Genomic DNA, 25,861 nt, shown 5'->3' with positions numbered 1-25,861 from the left:
TTGGATTGGGAGTGTCAGAGCACAGCCATTTTCAGATCTCTACAGAGATGTTCAATCGGGTTCAAGTTCTGCTGGGCCACTCAAAGACATTTACAGAGTTGTCCTATAGCTACTCCTTTGCTATGTTGGCTGTGTGCATAGGTTCATTGTGCTGTTGGAAGATGAACCTTTGACCCAGTCTGAGGTCCAGAGCGCTCTGGAGCAGGTTTTCATCAAGGATGTCTCTGTACATTGCTGCATTCATTTTTCCCTCGAGCCTGAGTAGTCTCCCAGTTCCTGCCACTGAAAAACATCCCCACAGCATGATGCTGCCACCACCATGCTTCACTGTAGGGATGATATTGGCCAGGCGATGAGCGGTGCCTGGTTTATTCCAGACATGACCCTTGCCATTCAGGCATTTTACTGGCTTCCGTCTAGCCACTCTACCATACAGGCCTGATTGGTGGAGTGCTGCAGAGATGATTGTTCTTCCGGAAGGTTCACCTCTCTCTCCACAGAGGAACGCTGGAGCTCTGTCAGAGTGACCATCAAGTTCTTGGTCACCTCACTGACTAAGGCCCTTCTCCCCCAATCGCTCAGTTTGGCCAGGCGGCCCGCTCTAGGAAGAGTCCTGGTGGTTCCAAACGTCCTCCATTTATGAATGATGGAGGCCACTGTGCTCATTGGGACCTTCAATGCTGCAGAAATTTTTCTGTAACCTTCCCAGATCTGTGCCTCGATACAATCCTGTCTCAGAGGTCTACAGACAAGTCCTTGGACTTCATGGCTTTGTTTGTGCTTTGACTTTCATTGTTAACTGTGGGATTTTATATAGACAGGTATGTGCCATTCCAAATCATGTACAATAAACTGAATTTACCACAGGTGGACTCCAATCAAGTTGTAGAAACATCTCAAGGATGATCAGTGGAAACAGGATGCACCTGAACTCAATTTTGAGTGTCATAGCAAAGGCTGTGAATACTTATGTACATGTGATTTCGTTGTTTTCTTATTTTGAATAAATTTGCAAATAATTCAACCAAACTTCTTTCACAATGTCATTATGGGGTATTGTTTGTAGTATTTTGAGGAAAATAATGAATTTAATTAATTTTGGAATAAGGCTGTAACATAACAAAATATGGAAAAAGGGAAGCGCTGTGAATACTTTGCACTGTAGATGAATACAATGTACTGAAAATAAGCAATGTGCCTGTTTAGGCTTTGTCATTATGCATACACTAATACAATACATTTCTAAATTTCCTTGACTCTTTACTTCACAGGGCATAAGAGAGGATGTGAATTACTCATTTCCTACCCAGATCTGTGACATTCCTTGCAGTAAGTTTTTGAAACATGAATTTATTAAAAAATAAGCTCCAAATAATGTTATAATATGAACTTATAGGCATTTTTTTCTTCAGAAAAAGGCATAACATTCACAGTTCTCTTTAGATCTGGTGTGCTAATTACAACCCTTTTTAACAGTAAATAACATATACTGTAGAGACAATAAACATATGTGCCAAGCCCCATAGAGCTACAGTTCAAAAAAAGGCTGCTACCATGGAACCTTTGTAGGGCTGAGGTAAATGAACCTGAGATGGGCCTTTATATCCCATGCAAGTTACTTAGTTCCAATCTGCAGGCACCAGGCGCAGACCTAAATTTGGGATAACTCCTAGCATGCATCAAGTCACTTAATGATGTGAAGGTACAATATATGAAAAACGCTAAAAAACGCTATTGCAAAAACGCTAAAATGCAAAGCTTTTTTTTTTATAACATCCAATGTTCATGAGGCCTAAAACCCAATAGTTCTGGGGGTTTTTTTCCAGCCAGAAAAAACCCTCTTCCAAAAAATGCTGATAACAGCCTCTGTGTGCATGGGCACATAGGAGAACATGCTGGGGAGTTTACTGGCTGCAGAAAAAAACGCCTGAAGCCAAAAACAGCAGCTGTAAAAATGTTCAGTGTGCATGAGGCCTAAACCTTACATTAGAAAAAGGTAGCACTGCAGCTTGAAGCCCACCTAAAACATTTTTATTCTAAAATATCATCCCCCTGCAGCAGGGCTTTCATATAGCTTGGGCCATGAGGCGGGGGGATTTCCAAGAGGATGCTACAATATCGTCCTCCTGCAGCAGGGCTCTTCATGCAACTTGGGCCAGAAGGAGGGATCTAAGGGGGTGCCCTATGTAACTTTCTGCAGACACAGGGTTCCCCACTGGACTACAGTTCCCATGAGCCCTAACCTACAAACTCTTTTTGTGTGCAGGAAGTGTAAGCAAAAGTGGCAATGTTGATAAACATCCTCCTCAACCCATGTAATCATGCACTCCTTTAGTCCTTGTGGCTACAGTGTCTGCATAGATTAACAACACTGCACTGATTTCACTACTGGGTATTTAGCTATATCACATTGTAGAAGAAAGGCCCTTTCACGTGATCACTTTCACATGATCACTGGGTATTTAGTACATGATGTAATCAGTGAACTACAAAAAAATTTGCATTAAAATTATGTATTCAATTATATATTAGATCAGGGATACCAAACTCAGTTTCATTGTGGTTCACATCAGCATTATGGTTTCCCTCAAAGAAGCAGTTGTATCTGTAAGACTAGATGTCCAGAGCACCCCACCTCCCCTTGCATCAGATGTGAAGAGCACCCCCGTCTTCAGAGGTCCCATCTTCAGAAGTCAAGTGTTCCCCACCGTTTCCTGTACTACAGTGCACAACCCTTAGCTTGTGCTGCTGCCAGGAAGAAGTTGCTGAATGCTGAGACCACGGGAGGTGGAGACAAGGCGGTGCTGTCCTCCTACAGGGCCAAACCGCTGCTCTGTTTCTGAATGGACACACAGAGCTGCGGCTTGGCTTGGGTCCCCCCCATAGCAAGCTGCTTGCTGTGGGGACATTCCAAAGGAGGGAGGGGCCAAGAGTGCCCACGAAGGACAAAATAAGAGGAGGATCTGGGCTGCTCTGTGCAAAATCATTGCACAGAAGAGGTAAGTTTGTTATTTAAAAAGAAAAAAAAAAAAAAACTTTAATATTTTAAGCTTTTAAGTTGTACATTATTAAACTCTTATATTAGACTATAGCTCTACTTTAACTGCTTAGGCTTAAGCGATAACATCTTTGTGTTCCAATCCAAGTATACATATTTAAAAAAAACAACCTTTTCTTGACACGCTATAGTGGTAAAGGCTATTGTAAAAGATACTAGATCAACATTTAGAGGTGTTACTAAGGTAAATGTCTAAGAAAGAATTCCAGTCACAATAGTTCTGTTCTCATTGGCTTGTAACTTTGTGTATAAACATGTGGGTTTAGAGGCATATTTCCTATGCCTCTAAAGGCTCGTTCACACAGTGTGCTTTATTGTGTGCATAACACGTGTGCGCTGGTGTGAGGTGTGAATGTGTGCTGCCTTGTGCTTCAATGCATTGCTAAAATGAACAACATTATTTTGTTCTGTTTTTTGTAAACTTCTATGCAAGGCTGCTTTCACGCTGCTCCATTGCAAAAACACTGTATTGCAAACACACTTCATTGCAAACACAAATGCATATGGATTTTTGCCATGTTTTACAATGTTTTTGTTGTGTTTAAAGTGCGTTTTGCACATGTGAAACTGCACAAAAACACCACTGTGTTTTGTTTTCTATTTATTTCAATGGGGAGGATCATTTTTGGTGCATTTTTTTACAGCACCAAACATGCACCAACAATGCAGCATGCAGGACTTTTAAAAACACAACTGACTCGCAAATGACTGGTCTGAAGAGCTCCATAGAATTTAATGGTCATGCATTTTTCTTCTGCTTTTGGTAAGGCAAAAACGGACGAAAAACTGATCAGTGTGAAAGGGGCCTAATTTTATGCACTTTAGTGTTTTGCGGGTTTGGATGAGCTGTGCAAGATGAGCAGGTTAGAATGAGCTTGAAGTCTCATCCACACATATAGGAATTTTAATTTTTCCTTTTTTTTTTTTTTTTGGTATGTGGTTTTTCCTATTCAACATGCTGTAGGTGAGCAGGTTGAACAGATTTAAAAGTATATATATATATTTGTTGCATGAAGCAATAGCAGCTTTCCTGTTCCACTACATGAAACCTTTCCTGCTAATCAGCATTATATAATTGAGAAGATTTCCCATAAGATTGTATATTTTATCATTTTGCATTTGGATATGATGTATGCATTTCTCGTTATACTGTATATTGTCTATTTTTAGTACCACAATTTATCTTCAAATAAAAGTTTGTAAACAAAAAAAAAAAAAAAAAAAAAAGATTGTATGTGTATTTGATGTATTTTATGCATCTTGTTTAACTGTAAAAACCACCCTTGTGTATACATCAAAAAGTCATGACAGCCCAACACAGACAGAAATTAGACACTCCCACAAAAGGAGAGGGCTTTGACATGCAAGGAGGGAGGGATTATGCCACAATTTTCCTGTGCTTTTTCTTACAATTGTTAAAGAGGAGCCCTAGTCTCTCCCCCAAAAAAATTAAAAGTCAGCAGCTACAAATACTGTAGCTTCAGACTTTTAATATAAGGGCACTTACCTGTCCAGGCATCCAGCTGTGTCCTCACCCGGGCTGATTCTTCAATCGGGTGCTGGTACTGCCATCTTGACTAAGGGAAACCGGCAGTGAAGCCTTGTAGCTCCACGGCCAGTTTCTTACTGCGCATGCACAAAATGCCCTGTACTTTGTGAATGGGCCGCAGTCTTCTGGGACCTGTAAAGTGTCCCAGAAGGCTGTGGGCGAAGGAAGGGGGCTGAACTTCCGTCTCAGTACACCACAGCAAACTGAATCGGAAGAACCTGTCAAGACCAGGTACCCACTCCCCCCAAAAAGTGTCAAATGTGGCTGGGGGAAGAAAGCAAACATGTGGAGCTTCCCCTTTTGGGTGGAGCTCCGCTTTAAGTTGTTAAGTTTCTTTAATGACTTCAACAATTTATTTCTATATTGTCATCAAAATTTGCATTTCATGTTAGTCAACTGGGCACATGTCAACATGACTAAATCGTATTATTATGTGTAAAAAATGTGCCATTTAGAAAAAACAAACACTACACCTAAATTCCCTGAAGTTATATTCCTTGATAATGTAAGAAAGGCTGTGCTATATATTAAGTATGACCTACTTTTTGCAAGAATTCTGTAAGGTATGTGAAGAGAACAAATAATGAATGTCTCTATTTCCCTTCAAACAGTTTCACAAGACCCTGAGTCCAAAGAAGACAACTTTTTGCAGATGATCATAGTTACAGCTGTCCAGGTTCTATCTGCGGTTATCTTTACCTATATTGGATATAAAATATTTAAAGGTATGTTTTTGAACATATTACAAATATAGACCACAACTCAGACCTCTTTTGTTACTGCAAAGGCTTATTGCAAGAATTGATGTAGGTATACGCTGTAACCTTAAAGGGGTTGTAAACCCTCATGATTTTTCATCTTAATGCATTCTATGCCATTGGCTACCGCTGCTGTCAATCAAATCCAATGATGCAGCGCTGGGGGGGGGCGGGCCGAGTCCTGCATTCTGTGAATGGGCACTCTATGCGGGGAGGAGCCAGGAGCGCCACCGAGGGACCCCAGAAAAGACTGTTCGAGGCCACTCTGTGCAAAACAAGCTGCACAGTGGAGGTAAGTATGACATGTTTGTTATTTAAAAAAAACAAAAAAACAAAGCTTTACAATCCCTTTAAAGAGAAAATCCAGACACCAAACATAACTAATAAGTGAGCTTCTACTGGATTTGGCATAGGCATGCTAGAGCTTCTTCTAGTGAGTCTGTACTTTGCCTCTATCCAACAAAATAACAGATTCACTTTAATGGATGGCCCACCATAAGGGCTTGTCCACATATACGGCTAACATAGCTGTTTCTCTGAAAAACGATTGATTGTAAATTCTTTCTTTAAAGCGGGGGTCCACCTATCTATCGTTTTTTTTTTTTGGAGTTCATTCACAAACTTTTCTTCTCATGATTATCTACTCACATGTTCTGTGTAATAAGTCCGCCTGTGTCCGATTTCGTTGTAAAGAATAACTTATAAAATTCACTGAAGGCGGTTTCCATCTTCATTGTGGGCATTTGAAGCCCACAAGCATGTATTTCCTGGATGCAGTGAATGCTGTGCTCCCAGCATTTACAGAGATGTTGTGATGACGCTGTTGCACAATGCATGCTGGAAAGCCTGAGACTAGCTCCCAGGGTACTGTGGGAGGTCTGGGAGAGGCTAGAAACACGCCTACTCCCATGGGAGGAAAACCAGGAAGTGCTAAGAAGATTAGAAAAAAAAAGGTAATTACAGCGATTTAAATTTTTTTACACAGCATGTCAGCATCTAGGCAAGGAAGAGAATGCATAGAGATAATGTTCAAAATTTGGGTGGAAGCCCGCTTTAACAACAGGGCATTTCACAGGGTATGAGGATGTGACATGTCATATCCTAACTTCCTGTTTTACCCATCAAAATACCACATAGCCACACCAGGACCAAGTGCATTGTAGGCAGCTGCAGGGAAGTTGCGGCATGACCCCAATCACTTGAATGGATCACATTAGATGGCAGTACCTCTGTCCTTGTTCAGGCGGGTGGTTCGGGGGGGTTGGGAGCGCTGTGTCAGGTGAGCTGGGGAATAGGGCTTTGAGTTCGAGTCGAACTCATGTTCGACTCGAACATTGCCTGTTCACAAGTTCGCCGAACAGTGAACAATTTGGGGTGTTCGCGGCAAATTCGAATGCCGCGGAACATCCTTTAAAAGTCTATGGGAGAAATCAAAAGTGCTAATTTTAAAGGCTTATATGCAAGTTATTGTTATAAAAAGTGTTTGGGGACCTGGGTCCTGCCCCAGGGGACATGGATCAATGCAAAAAAAAGTTTTAAAAACGTCCGTTTTTTCAGGAGCAGTGATTTTAATAATGCTTAAAGTCAAACAATAAAAGTGTAATATCCCTTTAAATTTCGTAGCTGGGGATGTGTCTATAGTATGCCTGTAAAGGGGCGCATGTTTCCCATGTTTAGAAAAGTCTGACAGCAAAATGACATTTCGAAGGAAAAAAGCCATTTAAAACTACTCGCGGCTACTGCATTGCCGGTCAGACAATACACATAGAAGTTCATTGATAAAAACGGCATGGGAATTCCCCACAGGGGAACCCCTAACCAAAATTAAAAAAAAAAATGACTTGGGGTCCCCCTAAATTCCATACCAGGCCCTTCAGGTCTGGTATGGATATTAAGGGGAACCCCTGCCAAAATTTGAAAAAAAAAATTACGTGGGGGTCCCCCTAAATTCCATACCAGACTGGATTTTAAGGGGAACCCCGCTCCAAAATTTAAAAAAAAAATGGCGTGGGGTCCCCCCAAAAATCCATACAAGACCCTTATCCGAGCACGCAACCTGGCAGGCCGCAGGAAAAGAGGGGGGGCGAGAGAGCGCCCCCCCTCCTGAACCGTACCAGAGACCTGGTATGTGGGACCTGAAGGGTCTGGTATGGAATATAGGGGGACCCCCACGTCATTTTTTTTTTACATTTTGGCTGGGGTTCCCCTTAATATCCATACCAGACCTGAAGGGCCTGGTATGGAATTTAGGGGGACCCCCACGTAATTTTTTTTGTAAATTTTGGTTCGGGGTTCCCCTGTGGGGAATTCCCATGCCGTTTTTATCAATGAACTTCTGTGTGTATTGTCGGACCGGCAATGCAATGGCCGTGAGTAGTTTTAAATGGCTTTTTTCCTTCTAAATGTCATTTTGCTGTCAGACTGTTCTAAACACGGGAAACATGCGCCCCTTTACAGGCATACTATAGACACCCCCCAGCTACGAAATTTAAAGGGATACACTTTTATTGTTTGACTTTAAGCATTATTAAAATCACTGCTCCTGAAAAAATGGCCGTTTTTAAAACTTGTTTTGCATTGATCCATGTCCCCTGGGGCAGGACCCAGGTCCCCAAACACTTTTGTGACAATAACTTGCATATAAGCCTTTAAAATTAGCACTTTTGATTATTCATGGTCGTGTCCCATAGACTTTAACGGTGTTCGCCTGTTCGAACGAACTTTTTTCCTGTTAGCATGTTCTGGTGCGAACCGAACAGGGGGGTGTTCGGCTCATCCCTACTGGGGAAGTGTGTTTAGCCTTGTGTGCTCAGCAGTTCAAAACTCCGGGATCTCAGGTGGCTTTGGCCATACATCAGGTTGGCTAGGGTGCAGGAAAGGTAGATGGCTTTGAGCATAGATCAGATTGGCTAGGGTGCAGGAAAGGCAGATGGCTTTGACCATAGATCAGATTGGCTAGGGTTCAGGAAAGGCAGATGGCTTTGGCCATAGATCAGCTTGGCTAGGATTCAGGAAAGGTAGATTGCTTTGACCATAGATCAGATTGGCTAGGGTGCAGGAAAGGCAGATGGCTTTGGCCATAGATCAGGTTGGCTAGGGTACAGGAAAGGTAGATGGCTTTGGCCATAGACCAGGTTGGCTAAGGTGCAGGAAAAGGAGATGGCTTTGGCCATAGATCAGATTGGCTAGGGTATAGGAAAGGGAGATGGGTTTGGCTAAAGATCAGATTGGTTAAGGTGCTGGAAAGACAATGACAACCTGCTTAAATGTCCCCTAGTAAAACGATCCTGTTACTTTGTTCAGTACAGGCAAATAATAGGTTCACGTCACCTTTTAATTTGTGGAAAGATGCCCTGGATTCTGCTGTAAAATTTCCAGATACAGTATGGGTTTTACTTATATCTCAGGGATTACAAGTACAAGCCATATAAAACCTAGGACACAGCTACTGTATGTATACTGTAGATGTTACTAGATATACTTCACATTTGAAACACTCCTTATGTGAGCAATTAGGGAAAACATTTAAATGAATGCTTAATTATATAAAAATGTTTCCATTTATACCAAACCTTGTTTATGGAACTAATAATTTTCACTCTTCACTGAAAATGAATAGAAGCATTTGCTTAGCTGTTAACACCTCCACTTTCTTTATTTATTGTGTAGCGCTCTCCCCGACCTCCAGAGGCCTGGTGGTGACCCCCAGAGTCAGGGAGAGCTGAAATTCCTCCTCAGGGTGCAGATTACTAGGCATGGTGGGTGTTGTGCAAGGTGGAAAGATGTGCGCTAGTCACTTTTAAAAATGAACAAAAAGAGTTTTATTTCTCTTAACAGGAACTGTGGGAGAGAGGGGTAGGGCACAGTACACCCTTAGGTAAATACAGTAGCAAATAGGCAGACTCCTTAGACCTTAGACAAAAATAGAACTAGGCAGACAGCAATACAGAAAAAGGGACTTTAAGCTGAATGTAGCAATCTGTATTTCATCGCAACTGCTGTCTCCTATGACAACAAGCTCAACACAACCACAGCTACCCACTCTACTTCTTCAAGCTTAGCTCACAGCTACCCCCTGGATTCCTCAAGCTTTTCTAACAGCTACCTGCTGTACCTCTTTGGATGAGTTCTCTCCTGAAGCTTTCCCAGCCACTTTACAGTCCCCGGCTGGCACTCCTTCAGAACTCCATCCCTTTACACTTGCCTTTGGCATCAAGAGTGGTTGACCCTCTGGCAACTTTTTCTCCCATGCCTCCCAGCAACCATCAGGTTCTCCCCGGGGCTGAGCTCCTTTACACCTGGTTAGGCCTCAGGCTTCAGGCCTACACCTCTGCTGCTGCTCCACACACACCCACCCAGGCTGCAGCCTGGGTGGAAAGAACCCAGATCATCTGAACTCATCTGAATAAACACATTTACCCAGCATTTTCAGTGGCCAAAGAAACTCCTGCTTATAGGCTGAGAGAAGTATACTCACTCATAACCTGAATTCACTGTAATTCATCATACTAATGCCAAAGTGCCACCTATTGACAAAAGGGAGAAATCATAGTCAAACCCAAGCTTAGAAATACCCATTTGATCAAAAACTACAAATTAGCCAGGCTGAATACCACCTAGCACAACTAAATTTACTAGCAGCCCTGTTTAGGACAAGGATGCTAAAATTGCAATTTACACCTAGGCATGTTGGGGCTGTCTACATGATAAACATTACTTTATAGTGTAATTTGATTTTGAAATGTTTGCTTTTAGCTCCTGGAATACCCTTCTAATGGATTTCAATAGAAATTACTAGAGCCGTAACAAAGATTGGTAGCCTGTGTTTCTATATTTCACCGTACAGCTGAGCTTCCTACAAGTGATTAGAATAGCATTGTGATGATTATAAATTACATTTTAACACATATTTTTTCCCAAACAGTTTGCATTTTAATCTACATTAAAGTATCTAATGGGTGGGTCTGATTACCTGTGGTGTGTTAGAAAAAATGTACCTAGGATTACCTGTTTTGTGATACAGCAATTTTGCATGAAGAGCACAGGGAAATTCCCATGTCACAAAACACATTTTATTGCTTGTTTCCCTTCAGCAATAGAAGCTCCTGCTTAATTACAGATACCAATCTACACAACACCAGCAATGTTAATAGCCTGAACTTTGTCCCAGTTTCTTAGTACTTGCACACCATAAATATGTAAACTGCAAATGGAAATTTTCACAACTATTATTAAACATCATTGGAGCTGTATTGTAATTTTGTAAAGAGAATTCAGGTACTAGATGGTATAGGTAATTATAGTTTACAATTCCAATTTTACAGTTTTGCATCACACAACACGATCGTCTGTTCTCTTGTAAAGGGGCTTTCCACTTTTACCTAGAGTCTGGGAACCCCCATTCTTCCCTAAACACAAGCACTGATAGGGGACTCCCATGCTGCACCTTCCTCTTTAATGAATGCTATTAAAGTTCTTCTCTTTCTCACGAGAAAACAATCAAACTGTCAAAACTAAACCTGCAGCACCAGTAGTCATTAAATTCTTATGTAACACATAAAACATGCTGACTATGGAAAGGTATTTTGCATAAAGGAACCCAATCGCTGCAAGAAATACAAATGGTTGGAAAATCTTGCTCATTGTAGGACAGCACAACTAGCAAAGTGTTACCTTTATTACTCATAGCAATGTTTACTTTTTTTCTTGTGCAGTTTCCTATTGCGGTTACTGTGTTCAGTTTCTCCTGACACAGAGAAAGCCAAACAGCTTTGGTCTGGAAAGCATTGAAGATCAAACCCTCACCCCTTTTACTTCCTTAAACGCAGAAATTAAAGTTACACATTAGGGAGGTATGCCACTTATATTTAAATAGCTTTTTACATATTTACATATCTGCAGGAGCAGGAAGTCTTAGGACTTGAGAAAAATGACACAGGCCAGGTAAAGGTTTAAACAGTAACTCCACTTTGGTTGAGGAAAAGGGAAAAAAATCCATTCTGGGTGATCAGATTAAATCGCAAAGATTTTAACAAACTTTGTTGCATAGTCCTGCCCTGAAGGAATCATGGAATCTGAATGGGAGTAACCTTTTTGTTATTAATCAGCTGATGTACTAATGAGAAAAGTTGCAGTGTCTGCATCCCTTTAGAAACAATTAACCCTTTAGGCGTATGACATTTTTGCTGCAGAGGATGCCTAATATCTGACTTGTATCTTAGTTCAGATTTCTGGGAAAATCAGCAAACCAACCACACACACAGAGCAAATTACATTTCTGGGGAAGTTCTGTACACCAACTGTGTACAGAAGGCCTTCAGGTTGCCATGTTGCATTGAATTTTGCAGACAATTACAAGATTGAAGAGGAAAGGTAATATGAATGACATTCAATTACAGTATGGCGCGTGCAGCAATTGTATATGCTATATACATTTATTTGCTATAATTTTCCCACAAAAGTGGAGGATCTATAGAAAACAGTACACCTTGCACCTGCTTGGTTTAGCATGTATACCTATACCTCCTATCATAGGTGACACAATAAATCATACATTTAGAAAATAATTTATAAAATCAAATACAATGGTGTACAGAATACAGTCTGTCTTTTTATGATTTCCCAACATTCTGCATCCACCTGAAACGGGAAAAAAAATCAAAATGCTAGGTTGCACAGGTTTTAAGAAAATATAAAAAGTTAACAAAAAGTGTCCACAGAAAACATATATCTCCCCACTCCACACTTACAAAAAACAAAACTTTTGACTTATAAGGATATAAAAATAATACCCTAAACATAAGCTGCTACATTATATTGTCAAAAGTATTGGGACACCTGCTTTTACACACACATGAACTTTACTGGCATCCAAGTCTTAACCTGTAGGGTTCAATATCGAGTTGGCCCACCCTTTGCAGCTATAACAGTTTTAACTCTTCTGGGAAGCCTGTCCACAAGGTTTAGGAGTGTGTCTATGGGAATGTTTGACCATTCTTCCAGAGGCGCATTTGTAAGGTCAGGCATTGATGTGGACAGGAAGGCCTGGCTCGCAGTCTCTGCTCTAATTCATCCCAAAGGTGTTCTATCTGGTTGAAGTCAGGACTCTGTGCAGGCCAGTTCCTCCACCCCAAACTCGCTCATCCATGTCTTTATTTATTTATTTATTTATTTCAGGTACTTATATAGCGCCGTCAATTTACGCAGCGCTTTTACATATACATTGTACATTCACATCAGTCCCTACCCTCAAGGAGCTTACAATCTAAGGTCCCTAACTCACATTCATACATACTAGGGACAATTTAGACAGGATCCAATTAACCTACCAGCATGTCTTTGGAGTGAATATGGACCTTGCTTTGTGCACTGGTGTGCAGTCATGTTGGAACAGAACGGGGCCATCCCCAAACTCTTCCCACAAAAGGGAACAGCTCATTAGTGTGAAAGCAGCCCTATACTATTATGCCCATTGTATTGCTTCACACTGACCTAAAGATCTCTTCTTTCCATCGGCTTATGCAGCTCTTGCTCCCTACTATAGCTCCAACTTTACAAGTACTGTAGTCCCTCTGCATTGCACTCTGTTCAGTGCTCTGGAATGGCGGGTCAGCAAGCCCAGACCACGCACTACCAGTCAACTGTCTGCAATCTACAGGTTGCTGACCCCCACTCTATATGTTATGGCTTCCTCTCAGAAATCCTCTAGCTTAGCATGTCGCTTATGATGTGATTTCTATGACATCGCCAGGAGAGGTGAAGAAGTGAAGCCACTGGTGAAGAAATGAGAGAGAGAGATTGCATGCACAGCTCTGTAAATATGATAATGACATTACTGCTGCAGAGAAAACTGTTTTGCTACTCACTGGACCACCAATGATGTGGGCACTTGAGCTCTCTTTGAAACAAAGGTAAACCCTCTAAATGGCAATCTCTCTTTTTAAGGAGGTACTCTTTCTGAAAATGCAGTATAACACAAAGAAGGTAGTCTTTGGGGGACAGTGTAAGAAATTAATGGGACTGCAACGTATTGCCTCTACAATGTCGCCTGTTGGAGGCACTGGTAAAAAATTGTCCTGCAAACATGCAATGCTTATACATCCTCTAGGGATATGAAGGAAGGAAACCTCTGTGTATGAGCCTCTTATACTCGTGGGTTGCTGTGTTTAAAGTGATTTTGTAAACTTTTTCCAGCTCAGACAGGGTATACACAATTGTACAGATGTGTAGCAAACAAACATCAGTTCATTCCTCTGTCTTATCTATTTGATCTAACAGTGAGGAATGTCTTTAGTGGTTGCACCAAGTACACAATCATTCTCCGTCCAGTGTTGTCCTGGTTCAGTCATGCAAACATGTGCTTTGTATTACATGAGTTACATTACAGGAAGATAATGTTACAAAATATATGTTGTAAACCAGTAGGACTCGGATTTAACAAAACTTTAATGTTGTTTTTTTATGATCTACAGAAAATACAAGTACATGTATGTATTATATTTGTAAATTTAGTATCTATTCACTTTTTTTCTTTTTTTTTTCCTTGCTCTTACTGTTTAACATTTTCTTTCTAGTTTGCCATCAAAAGAGAGAACAAAAACGTTTACTAAAGTCTCAGGTCAAAGAAATGTCAGAAATAGGTGAGCATAATGTAATATTTAAATATACATTTCAGTATATCCTTAAAGAGGATCTTCAAAAAATATAAATAAAAGTCAGCAACTACAAATACTGTAGCTGCTGGACAAGGATCCAGTGCCGTCCTCGCCCAGGCTGGTTCTACACCCGTCTTTGGGTCCCCAGCGCTGAAATGTTTACTAAGGGAATCCGTCTGTGGTTCCTTGCAGCTTCAGAGCCAGCTTCCCATTGTGCATGCATGAGTCGCACTGCGTTTTGTGAATGGACTCGCAGGCTTCTGGGACCTGCGTGACCTGTGACATGTCACGGGCTTTGGGAGAACTTCCACACGCGTTGCCTACGTGTTTGAAGCAGAAGTGGGAAGGGATACCTGCTTAAACTAGGTGTCCACTCCCTCGAAAATATGACTGCAAACATGTAAATTCGCTTTAAGGCAGTGGTCATCAACCCTGTCCTCAGGGCCCACTAACAGGCCAGGTTTGCAAGATAACCGAAATACATCACAGGTGATATCATTTGCTGCTCAGTGATCTCCCCAAGGTAATACATAAAACCTGGCCTGTTAGTGAGCCCTGAGGACAGGGTTGATGACCACTGCTTTAAGGGATCACAAGACAGTTATGAAAACATAACAAGCTTTACATTTTTGCACTTCTACAAAGTGATGTTAAGGACCAATATTCACTGAAAGTGGCTGTAACGGAACGTCCCACACTCCGCTTGAGTGCTTCCGTCAGTATACCACTTCCTCCCAGTCTGAATCTAGATATCACATATTCCAACCACTCCCAAGCATAAAACAAGGCGACACTTGTTTCACTGCTAACATGGACTGTTTTTATTAGAGCCAGAATACAAGACTTTATATCTCGTTAGAAGAGGAGGTTCCCCCCTCCTGCTCATATTACTCTAACAATACACTTGTAACAAATTAACATGAGCTAATTAACTAATCCCTTTACGCAGCCGATGTGACTCTGTGCCCTTCAGGATTTCACTACAGGTCAGACTTGTTGTCACCGAGCTTCACACAGTACATTATACATTATCATAAGTACAGCCACAGGACATTTTCTCACAATAGCAGGAGCTAATTACAATTAACAATACAGTGATCTCCCCCCTCCTCAGCCTAGTCATCAACAAACAATAGTAGGAGTAGACTGTTCGTCTCCTATCCAGTCCTGGAGGCCAATGTGATCAGCTCACTCAATTAACATGTTGAGTTCAGAATCAAACAAACCAATAATAGTCTCTACATACATCCTGGGAGATATTGTGGACAAATATTACTGTTCCATTTAAAGTAGTCCAAGATATATTTTCTCACTCACCCTGTGCCAGGATAGCACAGGGTGACTTAGACATAAGAGGTGTATGGGGAGCTGAAACAAGGACATCCCCTACTTTCCAAGGGATTCTGAGTTGCACGGGCCCTCCCGTAACAGTGGCCCTGTCCTGAAACTCTGGCACAACAAAACTAAAGGTTTGGCCCTAGAGCATCCTTGTCCAGAGAAGTCCCTTTATTATCCCTCAGAGTGGTTTCAGTTTACTATTGAGACTCAATCCCCAATTTGAGACCCAAGATCTCTCAGCTCTGCCCCCTGCTAGACCCTTGCCCAATTAAAGTCCCTTGCCTGTCTTTTTAACCAGCTTTTGACTATAAAAAAATGGGCAAATGGTTCAAGGTAAACTTATCACCTGCATTCTCTGTAATGTAATGATTAAAAACACAAAATTGTTGGTGGTAGGATCCATTTGATCACATCTGAAGTTGGATGAAATTTTTACAAATAATATAAAACTGCCTAGTGTATTGCCAGCAATTTAATGATCTATGTTTGCCAGTTGCCACATATTAAAATTAGTTGCTGTTATTTACTGTATAGTTTACTACTGTATCAGCCATGACATTGTACTGTTTAAATAATAAATGTAAGTTGGCCACTATTTAAACCTTAGGGAGGTTTATTTTATAATTAATATAGATTAGACATGTGCACTGACAAAAAATGTGTTTGTTTTCGGAAATTGAAAAATTTGGAAATTTTGGAATTAACAAATTTTTTCAAAATTTGCTAGAAAACAAATTTGGAACTAAACGAATTGCAAATGTCTAATAAAGATAGTTGTATTGCAACATTATACTTTTCCAATAATGCATACCTATAAGTAGTATTGTTACAACCAAAAATAATAAAAATATTACATTTTCAATTGCTTCTTTTGTTTTAAATTGTGGGTTTGTGGGTAGTAGGATGTTAGGACTGTATTGTATAAACCTAGGAGGATGTCTGCTGTAGTTTCTGCAGGCATCATTGGAAGTCACTGTGAGTTCCATCACCTTTCCTCTCTATTGCCCTGTACACACGGTCGGATTTTCCGACAGAAAATGTGTGATAGGACCTTGTTGTCGGAAATTCCGACCGTGTGTAGGCTCCATCACACATTGTCCATCGGAATTTCTGACACACAAAGTTTGAGAGCTTGCTATAAAATTTTCCGTCAGCAAAATCCGTTGTCGGAAATTCCGATCGTGTGTACACAAATCCGACGGACAGAGTGCCACGCATGCTCAGAATAAATTAAGAGACGAAAGCTATTGGCTACTGCCCCGTTTATAGTCCCGACGTACGTGTTTTACGTCACCGCATTCAGAACGATCGGATTTTCCGACAACTTTGTGTGACCGTGTGTATGCAAGACAAGTTTGAGCCAACATCCATTGGAAAAAATCCATGGATTTTGTTGTCGGAATGTCCGATCAATATCCAACCGTGTGTACAGGGCATAAGGCTTGATTCACACCTATGCATTTTTAGTGCTTTTTGCATTTTGCAGATTTTCACTACAGTCTATTTAACATGGTTTTCTATGGAACACGTTCTGTAGTGCAAATCTGCAATATGCAAAAAGCACTAAAAATGCATAGATGTGAATCAGGCCTTACATTGCCAGCATCATGAAGATTAACGTTTCTGAAAAATTTTAAAAGTGGTTTTATGCTATTATTGTATCTTTGGATTTGCTTAGCATATATTTGGACTCATGAAATATAACTTTGGGCTTCCGTGTGTTGCTGCAAAGGAGTTTTAGATAAATGGAAACAGGACTTTTCCTGAACTACGTATGCAAAATGGTCTTTATTTAAGTAACTAAAGACATTTATATGTGTAAATTTCTGTGCTAAGTACAAAATACAAAAGTAAAAAAAAAAAAAGGTTGGGAAAGCTGCACATACACCTATCTGAATACAGGACACCATTGAAAAAGTAGTATTGTGCTATCTTTAACCACTTCAATACAGGGCACTTGTACACCCTTTTGCCCAGACCAATTTTCAGCTTTCAGCACTCTCACATTTGGAATGACAATTGGGCAGCCATGCAACGCTGTACCCAAACAAAATTTTTATCATTTTTTTCCCCTCTGTCAGAGGCTCCTAGATCAGAGATGCGGTGTGTCAGACTGACACACTACACCACCGAGCGTCGGGCTGTGTGCCCCTGCGGGTGTGCGCTGGCTTGTTATCCTGCTGGACATCATATGATGCCCAGTAAGGATAACCAAACCACTTCCCAGCCGTCATTCTGCTATAGGCCGGGTGGGAAGTGGTTAAAAAGGAGGTCCAGCCCCCCCACGAAAAAATACTGTAACTGCTGACTTTTAATATTAGGACACTTTCCTGTCCTGGAATCCAGTGATGTCAGCACCCCAGAAGATGTTTCTATCGGCTCTTGGGTGCTGCCACCACCATTGCCTGTAAGGAAACTGGCAGTGAAGTCTTGCAGGTTCACAGTCAGTTCCCTACTGCGCATGCACGAAGCCCACTGCGCTCTGTGAATGGCCTTGTGATGGGGGAAGGAGGAGGGGGGCTGAACTTCCGTGGGACCTCGTCGCATCTCACCGCAGCCAGGTCTCCCGTAACTGGGGACGGTTACTTTTCAAAAAGGAGGGAGGAAGGAGATAAGCAGAGCTTCCCTTTTTGGGTGGAGCTCCACTTTAAATTAAATTAAAAAGTGCATCAATCATATAAAATAATTAACAATAAGCTCCTACATGATTGCATTGTGAACAGGAATATAAACTGATATATAGTCCAGCATCAGCTAGTGAAAAATCTGTGGTATAATAAAAATATACCTGTATCAGACAAAATCTGTGCAGCAGTCTCATTCAGAAAATTGTGACCACTTGAATGCTCCACCGCCTGTGCATGCATCTACTTCTTACCAAATATATTTGACCTCCTTTCAATTAGGTCTTCAGCACTTCAGTAAAGGTAATATCATCTGATCGAATCTGGGTACAGCCTGGATGTTACTCAGCTTTAAAACCATACCAGCCTCAGAAATTATATATAGCACCCAGCAAGAGGAGAAAAACAAAGGGGGGCTACATAGTGAAGTATTGCATAAACCCCCACATTTATTGTGTAAAAAGAGAGGTACCCACAAAACAATCACAGAGACGAGCTTGTAAACCACACTGTTCTGTCCAGCAGGCGTGATGACGTTAGAGCTATTATAGCGTTTCTGCACTTTTTTGCACTTTATGCGATTTTTGTTATTGCATGCAACTTTTTTATCTCATGCGATTTTTTAAAATTTTTTTCTACATTTGTGATTTTTTTCATGCACTTTTAGACTATTTTTGGATTTATTCACCTTCATTTGGATTTGTTTATTTATTTATTTGATGCCATATTTCATGAATTTTCACTGTTATTTATCCGATGTCGCTTCTTATGAATTTAATGGATGTTTAGTCACGTTATTTATGTGATTTTGCTGTTTACGCATATGCACTTTACTTGAAGAATTGGATTATATTTATTTCATTACATTTATGCACTTTAAGTTAGCGCCACATATCTCTATTTACCTTATTGTTTTTCTGTGTGGGAACACTGCCGTATGTGTGGCAGCTTCTTAGTCCGTGCAGAATGGCACGGGCAGGCAGAATCACGTACCTGTACGTGATCTGCCTCCCGCGGGTGGGGGGGTCCGATCGGACCCCCCCCCCGGTGCCAGCGGCGGTCGGCATTTGACTGGGAGCGTTGGGAGGCGAGGGGGAGACCATCCGATCGTGGCCCCCCCCTCACGATCGCTCCCAGCCAATCGGAATCCTCCCCTGCCTGTGTGTAGTTTCACACAGGCAGAGGATGTGATGTCATCTCTCCTCGGCTCGGCAGTTTCCGTTCCAGCGCCGAGGAGAGAAGACATGTAAGTGCACAACACTACACACAACACAGTAGAACATGCCAGGCATACTTTACACCCCTGATCCCCCCCTGATCGCCCCCCAATCACCCCCCCCTGTCACAAACTGACACCAAGCAGTATTTTTTTTTTTTTTCCTGATTACTGCATGGTGTCAGTTTGTGACAGTTACAGTGTTAGGGCAGTGAGTGGTAGCCCCCTTTAGGTCTAGGGTACCCCCCTAACCCCCCCTAATAAAGTTTTAACCCCTTGATCACCCCCTGTCACCAGTGTCACTAAGCGATCATTTTTCTGATCGCTGTATTAGTGTCGCTGGTGACGCTAGTTAGGGAGGTAAATATTTAGGTTCGCCGTCAGCGTTTTATAGCGTCAGGGACCCCCATATACTACCTAATAAAGGTTTTAACCCCTTGATTGCCCCCTAGTTAACCCTTTCACCACTGATCACCGTATAAGTGTTACGGGTGACGCTGGTTAGTTCGTTTATTTTTTATAGTGTCAGGGCACCCGCCGTTTATTACCGAATAAAGGTTTAGCCCCCTGATCGCCCGGCGGTGATATGCGTCACCCCAGGCAGCGTCAGATTAGCGCCAGTACCGCTAACACCCACGCACGCAGCATACGCCTCCCTTAGTGGTATAGTATCTGTACAGATCAATATCTGATCCGATCAGATCTATACTAGCGTCCCCAGCAGTTTAGGGTTCCCAAAAACGCAGTGTTAGCGGGATCAGCCCAGATACCCGCTAGCACCTGCGTTTTTCCCCTCCGCCCGGCCCAGCCCAGCCCACCCAAGTGCAGTATCGATCGATCACTGTCACTTACAAAATACTAAACAAATAACTGCAGCGTTCGCAGAGTCAGGCCTGATCCCTGCGATCGCTAACAGTTTTCTTGGTAGCGTTTTGGTGAACTGGCAAGTACCAGCCCCAGGCAGCGTCAGGTTAGCGCCAGTACCGCTGGTGAGGTGGCAAGCACAAGTAGTGTCCCGCTGCCACCAAAAAGACAAACACAGGCCCGTCGTGCCCATAATGCCCTTCCTGCTGCATTCGCCAATCCTAATTGGGAACCCACCACTTCTGCAGCGCCCGTACTTCCCCCATTCACATCCCCAACCAAATGCAGTCGGCTGCATGAGAGGCATTTTTATGTCCTCCCGAGTACCCCTACCCAACGAACCCCCCCAAAAAAGATGTCGTGTCTGCAGCAAGCGTGGATATAGGCGTGACACCCGCTATTATTGTCTCTCCTGTCCTGACAATCCTGGTCTTTGCATTGGTGAATGTTTTGAACGCTACCATTCACTAGTTGAGTATTAGCGTAGGGTACAGCATTGCACAGACTAGGCACACTTTCACAGGGTCTCCCAAGATGCCATCGCATTTTGAGAGACCCGAACCTGGAACCGGTTACAGTTATAAAAGTTAGTTACAAAAAAAAGTGTAAAAAAAAAAAAAAAACACAAACAAAAATATAAAATAAAAAATAATAGTTGTCGTTTTATTGTTCTTTCTCTCTCTATTCTCTCTCTATTGTTCTGCTCTTTTTTACTGTATTCTATTCTGCAATGTTTTATTGTTGTTATGTTTTATCATGTTTGCTTTTCAGGTATGCAATTTTTTATACTTTGCATGACCGCGCAATTAGCAGTTAAAGCGACGCAGTGCCGAATTGTAAAAAGTGCTCTGGTCAGGAAGGGGGTAAAACCTTCCGGGGCTGAAGTGGTTAAGCTCCTGGGGGTTTGGGGTGCCTGGTTCTATGATGTCCCTGGAATGGGGAGCTTTACTACTAACTCACATGAATGACTTTCTTTACTTATAGATAAAGCAGAAATATTTAGACAAATTACTGTTTTTTGACCAGAAAACAACAACATTACTCATTGTAGATTTCCATTTTGCTCCTCTTAACATACTTCGCTACTAATTCGCATCATGAGTATGATGGAATTGTTCTTTTATTTAAAAGTACAATTTGTACTTTTAAAGTACAAAACTTTTTTTTTTTAGTTTTGGATACAGTGGAGATGGATTAGAACTATTTGTCCCGTTTACCATTATAATTTAAAGTAAAAGTAAAAGAAAATCACAAATTTTGTGTTGTCCCCAAAAGAGTAATAGTAAATTGGGGGTCCCCAAGGGATTCCCTTAATTTTGCAGGGATTTCTTTTCACTGCCTGTTTTGGCTATGGGACAGGAAGTGAAGGGAAATCTCCCCAATGGGACACAGATGGCAAAAAATAAACTGACAGGGGTTATAACCCTCCCTTACCCTATCCAAAATGAAAAATAAAGTTCTGCCTTTATTTCTAATTTAAGTAGAATTTGTTAGCACTTTTTCTAGCAATTACTGAAGTGGACTAAATAGTATGTAAAGGATACAATCTTTGTTTACTTTCTCAAGTGCTTCCAGTGTGTAGCTTGTGAGGTGCATTTCTGGAGGATAGATAGATAATAAAAAAAGCAAGCTGAGAAGCGTTGGATAATTTTTTGATTATTATTTAAATGTGTTCAACAAAATATATCCTGAAAACATGTATTCATGTAATATACATTTACTGCTATTTTTCCTTTATTATCTTCCTTCACTAGCTTCTTCACTGGAACAAATGACTCTTTTGTCAACTAAAGCAGAAGGTGACAGATAAGTGGCATACGAAGAGATATCATTCTGCAAGCAAGTTTACAGACATTAGAGAATTGTCTTCTTAAAGCAGCAGCACAATTCTATTAGTATAAAGCATTTGTATACATAATGTAAAATACAATGTGTTATGGTACATTTAGCAAAAAGAAAGCCAAAATTCACTGTTTACCCAAACATAAAGAACAAATACGAAGGGGTAAACTCAGTGTGTTGGTAATGACCTATGAGTATAGTTTGCATTAAAGCTCTATTAAAACCCAAAACAACATATTATTAAATTGCAACTTACCAATTCTTAGATGTGGTGGTTGCATTAGTTTCCTTTTTAAGACTTTTTTTTCCCATTATTTTCACCTGGTGATCCAACCAGTCTGTTATTTTCAACTTTAGAAAACTAAGCTGTCTAGATAAGTAGCAGTTAGAAGGTTGGGATAAACCATTTAACACTGACAGGGGTGCTTACAATGGTCAGGTTTGTATAATTAAACTTTTAGTTCAAAAGGTAAAAAAACGTGTTGCTGTAACTGCTTTTAATGTGTTAGCTGGAGTTTAACTTTGGCTTGTTAGTCAAGTCCATTTAAATCCACTAAGTACATCTAACTCTACCTTCTCCCAGATTGATAATACTGCTGTTCAAAGGTCTTGTTACTCCTCCAGTGGAGTGGAGACACCCTAAGGCTAGGTTCACATCTATGCATTTTGCAGTGCGTTTTCAGATTTGCTGAAACACTACAGCTCATTTAACATTAGTGAAGGGGATATAGTGTAGCGCTCAGAGATAAATATACAGTATACGTGACATATAAGAAATGTGAAAAACAAACGCAAGATCCTGAGTTCACTGTTATGAACAAAAGGAAATAGAGGTGAAATTCAACAAAAAGTGTCCATCAAAAACACAATGGTGAGTCTTCAAACAAGAAATATAAATGGTGTAGATAACATAAACTGGTAGTGAAGTTGTAAGCTGTGAAGAAATCCTCTGTCATAGGAATATATAGATGGATACTCTTACCGGATGTGGTGGACCCACTTACCAGCGGTAGTGGGTCAATTGAGCTTATGTGGGCCGAATGCCACACGGTTTTAGCTTGAGCAGGAGAAGGATCACTCCAGACAGGATGCAACCACTTTTCAACGGTGATGGTCCCGGTAGGGTTCCTCAATCCTTGTAGTTCTCTGGTGTATATCAAAACCTCCACTCAGTGTGGAGACCCTCAGGAGGTCAGAATATGAGCAGGGGTCAGTCAGACCAAGATGAAAATAGAACACCATTGTGTTTTTGTTGAACTTCACCTTTATTTCCTTTTGTTCATAACAGTGAACTCAGGATCTCAGGTTTATTTTTCACATTTGTTATATGTCACGTATACTGTATATTTATCTCTAAGCACTACCCTATATTCCCTTCACTCTTTTTGAACTTTGTTTGAGTGTTAGCAGCTTTTTTCAGTTATTTTGGTTTAGCGCAGTAATTTCCCACTATTTCTCCACATTTAACATTAGTTCCTAGGGGTCATGCTTACATTTATGCAGTTTCCAAAAGTGTTTTTTTTTTTTTGCAAAGGATCAGGGACAAGCAGCACAGTGCATTTTAGCTCCATAGCCTTTAATGGAATCACATGAAAAATGCACGTACATGCATTTTTTGTGTGCAATTTTTGGTGTGGACAAGAGGCAAGGGAATGTTAAAAAAAGCATGGGGGGTAGGCACTGCCCTGGAGAACATTAATGTAAAGGGGACTGCACCAGTGTTGCCAACCGCCCGCATTTTTACGGGCAGCCCGTAAAAACAGGGCACTTTTTCTTCTGCCCGTAAATGTCCATAGCAGGGGAAAAGTGGCAGTAAAAAAATGTCTGTGTTTGGCTCGGAAATGCGCATGCGCAGTTCTCGTAGATGCCCGAGTCGATCAGATCGGATCCTGTATTAGTTCAGCGCAGGCGGTCAGGGGCGAGTCTGGCAGAGGCTGTAAGGCACGCCTACTCGAGGGAGCGAGTGATGATGTCATGGCGCATTCCCACCATTGCCACACCTGTGCCATGAGCTGAGTGCGCGGAACAGAGAAGCTGAAGCCCTGTTGTGAGTGCAAGTCTGCATTGCTGCACACTGTGAGTGTGCCTCTGCAGGGTGCAGTTTTGTGATAATTTCAGTGTTTTATGGAGCATTTATTTATTTCTCATGCCTGGTAGAAACATATCTGCTATTTGCATGGCTCTGGTAAGAGATGAAAGATACTGGGTAGGTTGGGAGAGACTTTTACTGTATAGAAAGCAGTTACCAGATGATTGCAGTGCCTGGTGAGATTTTAAAGTATCTCTGGCTCACTCCCGTATCCTGTCCGCAGCCTCTAACCACCTCCCGTATTCTGTACACAGCCTTTAACCATTACTTGTATCATGTCTGCAATCTCTGACTATCTCTTGTCTCATGTCTGCAGTCTCTGACCATCTCCTGCATCATGTTCCCAATCTCTGACCATCTCCTGTATCATTTCCGCAGCCTCTGACCATCTCTTGTACCATGTCTGAAGTCTCTACCTGTACCATGTCTGCAGTCTCTGACCGTCTCCTGTACCACGTCTGCAGTCTCTGACCGTCCCCTGTACCATGTCTGCAGTCTCTGCCTGTCTCCTGTACCAGATCTGCAGTCTCTGACCGTCTCCTGTACCATGTCTCCAGTCTCTGCCTGTCTCCTGTACCAGATCTGCAGTCTCTGACCATCTCCTGTACCATGTCTGCAGTCTCTGACCCTCTCCTCTATCATGTGTGCAATCTCTGACCATCTCTTGTCTTGTATCATGTCTGCAGTCTCTGAGGGGGAGCCTAGAGATGAGTCAAGAGTGAGAGCACCACCGGGATGGGGGTCATGGGAGGAGTCAGGTGTGTATGGACTGTGGGGAGGAGACTATGGGATAAAACCAGAGCCGCCAAGCTGGAACCCAGGAGAGGACCGCCTGACCAAGCCCAGCACAGTGCACCTGAGAGGAGGCCAGTTACAGTGCTGCAAGGCCAGAGTGAAATGGGACTGAATACAATAATGTAAGGGAGAACTGATATAGGGCTTCTCCTCATATCAGTAACCCCCCACTTTGCGGAAGGTGGTCTCTGGTCACCAGAGTCCCCCCCATCAGAGTTCCCTAGGTTCCTGTTTACAGTGCAAGGGGGAACTCTGCGGACCCGGATGTAAAGGTGAACTCTGATGTAAAGGACAATGCTGCAGACCCTAATGTAAGTGGGAACTCTGATGTAAAGGGGAAAGCAGTGGATTCTGATATAAGGTGGTCTCTGGTCATCAGAGCCCCCTCTTACATCAGAGTTCCCCCTTAGATCATGATCTACAGTGTTCCCCTTTACATCAGAGTTCCCCTGCACTGTAAGAGGGAATCCTGCAGACTCTGATATATGGGGGAACTCTGTGCTGGCTGGGTTATTTTAACCTGACTTTCATGTAAATGGAGAAATATGGTTTTTGACTTTAGTTTTAACTTAAACACATTGCTAGTAGCACAACATGTTTATAGCATGAAAAAGGCCATTGTATAGCCATAACAAAAGTATGTACTTTTTTGCAGTGCCAGTAAAAAATGTGGCTCTGTCAGTAAATTACATTATTTTTGTAAAAAATTGGTGCTGTTTGTAAATGTTGCCAGTAAATTTCACTTCGGGGGAGGTTGGCAACACTGGACTGCACTGTAAAGGGGCTCTGTGATGTACAGGGAACTGCACGGTAAAGGGACACTGTGATATAAAGAGGACTGCACTGTAAAGGGACACTGTGATATAAAGAGGACTGCACTGTAAAGGGGCACCGTTAAGTAAAGGGGCTGTGATGGGAAAGGGAACTGGGGACACTGATATAAGGAGGGGGACTGTACTGTAAAGGGAGATTGTTATGTGACCGACTCTGTCAATGCCCCCTCATGATCCCTGGAAAAATTGGCTGCCATGTAACTGGTCCCTGGTGCCAAAAAGGTGTGGGACTGCTGTTATA

The 25,861-nt window shown here is 41.8% G+C and overlaps 1 protein-coding gene across 2 annotated transcripts in view; it reads left to right on the top strand.

Annotated features, from left to right (window-relative positions):
- IL17REL (interleukin 17 receptor E like) overlaps positions 1-22,662 on the top strand; it is a 190,558-nt gene extending 167,896 nt beyond the window's left edge. For both annotated transcript variants that reach the window (XM_073619733.1, XM_073619732.1), the window contains 4 exons: positions 1,272-1,329; positions 5,219-5,332; positions 13,939-14,004; positions 21,816-22,662. In XM_073619733.1, coding sequence (XP_073475834.1) covers positions 1,272-1,329; positions 5,219-5,332; positions 13,939-14,004; positions 21,816-21,871 — 294 coding nt within the window. In that variant the 3' untranslated portion in view covers positions 21,872-22,662. The remainder of the gene's footprint in view (positions 1-1,271; positions 1,330-5,218; positions 5,333-13,938; positions 14,005-21,815) is intronic.
- The last annotated feature ends 3,199 nt before the right edge of the window (positions 22,663-25,861 follow it).

The sequence above is a fragment of the Aquarana catesbeiana genome, linkage group LG03 (assembly GCF_042186555.1).
Source record: "Aquarana catesbeiana isolate 2022-GZ linkage group LG03, ASM4218655v1, whole genome shotgun sequence".
In the NCBI taxonomy this organism is placed as follows: domain Eukaryota; kingdom Metazoa; phylum Chordata; class Amphibia; order Anura; family Ranidae; genus Aquarana; species Aquarana catesbeiana.
This window is presented reverse-complemented; position numbering and strand designations above follow the sequence as displayed.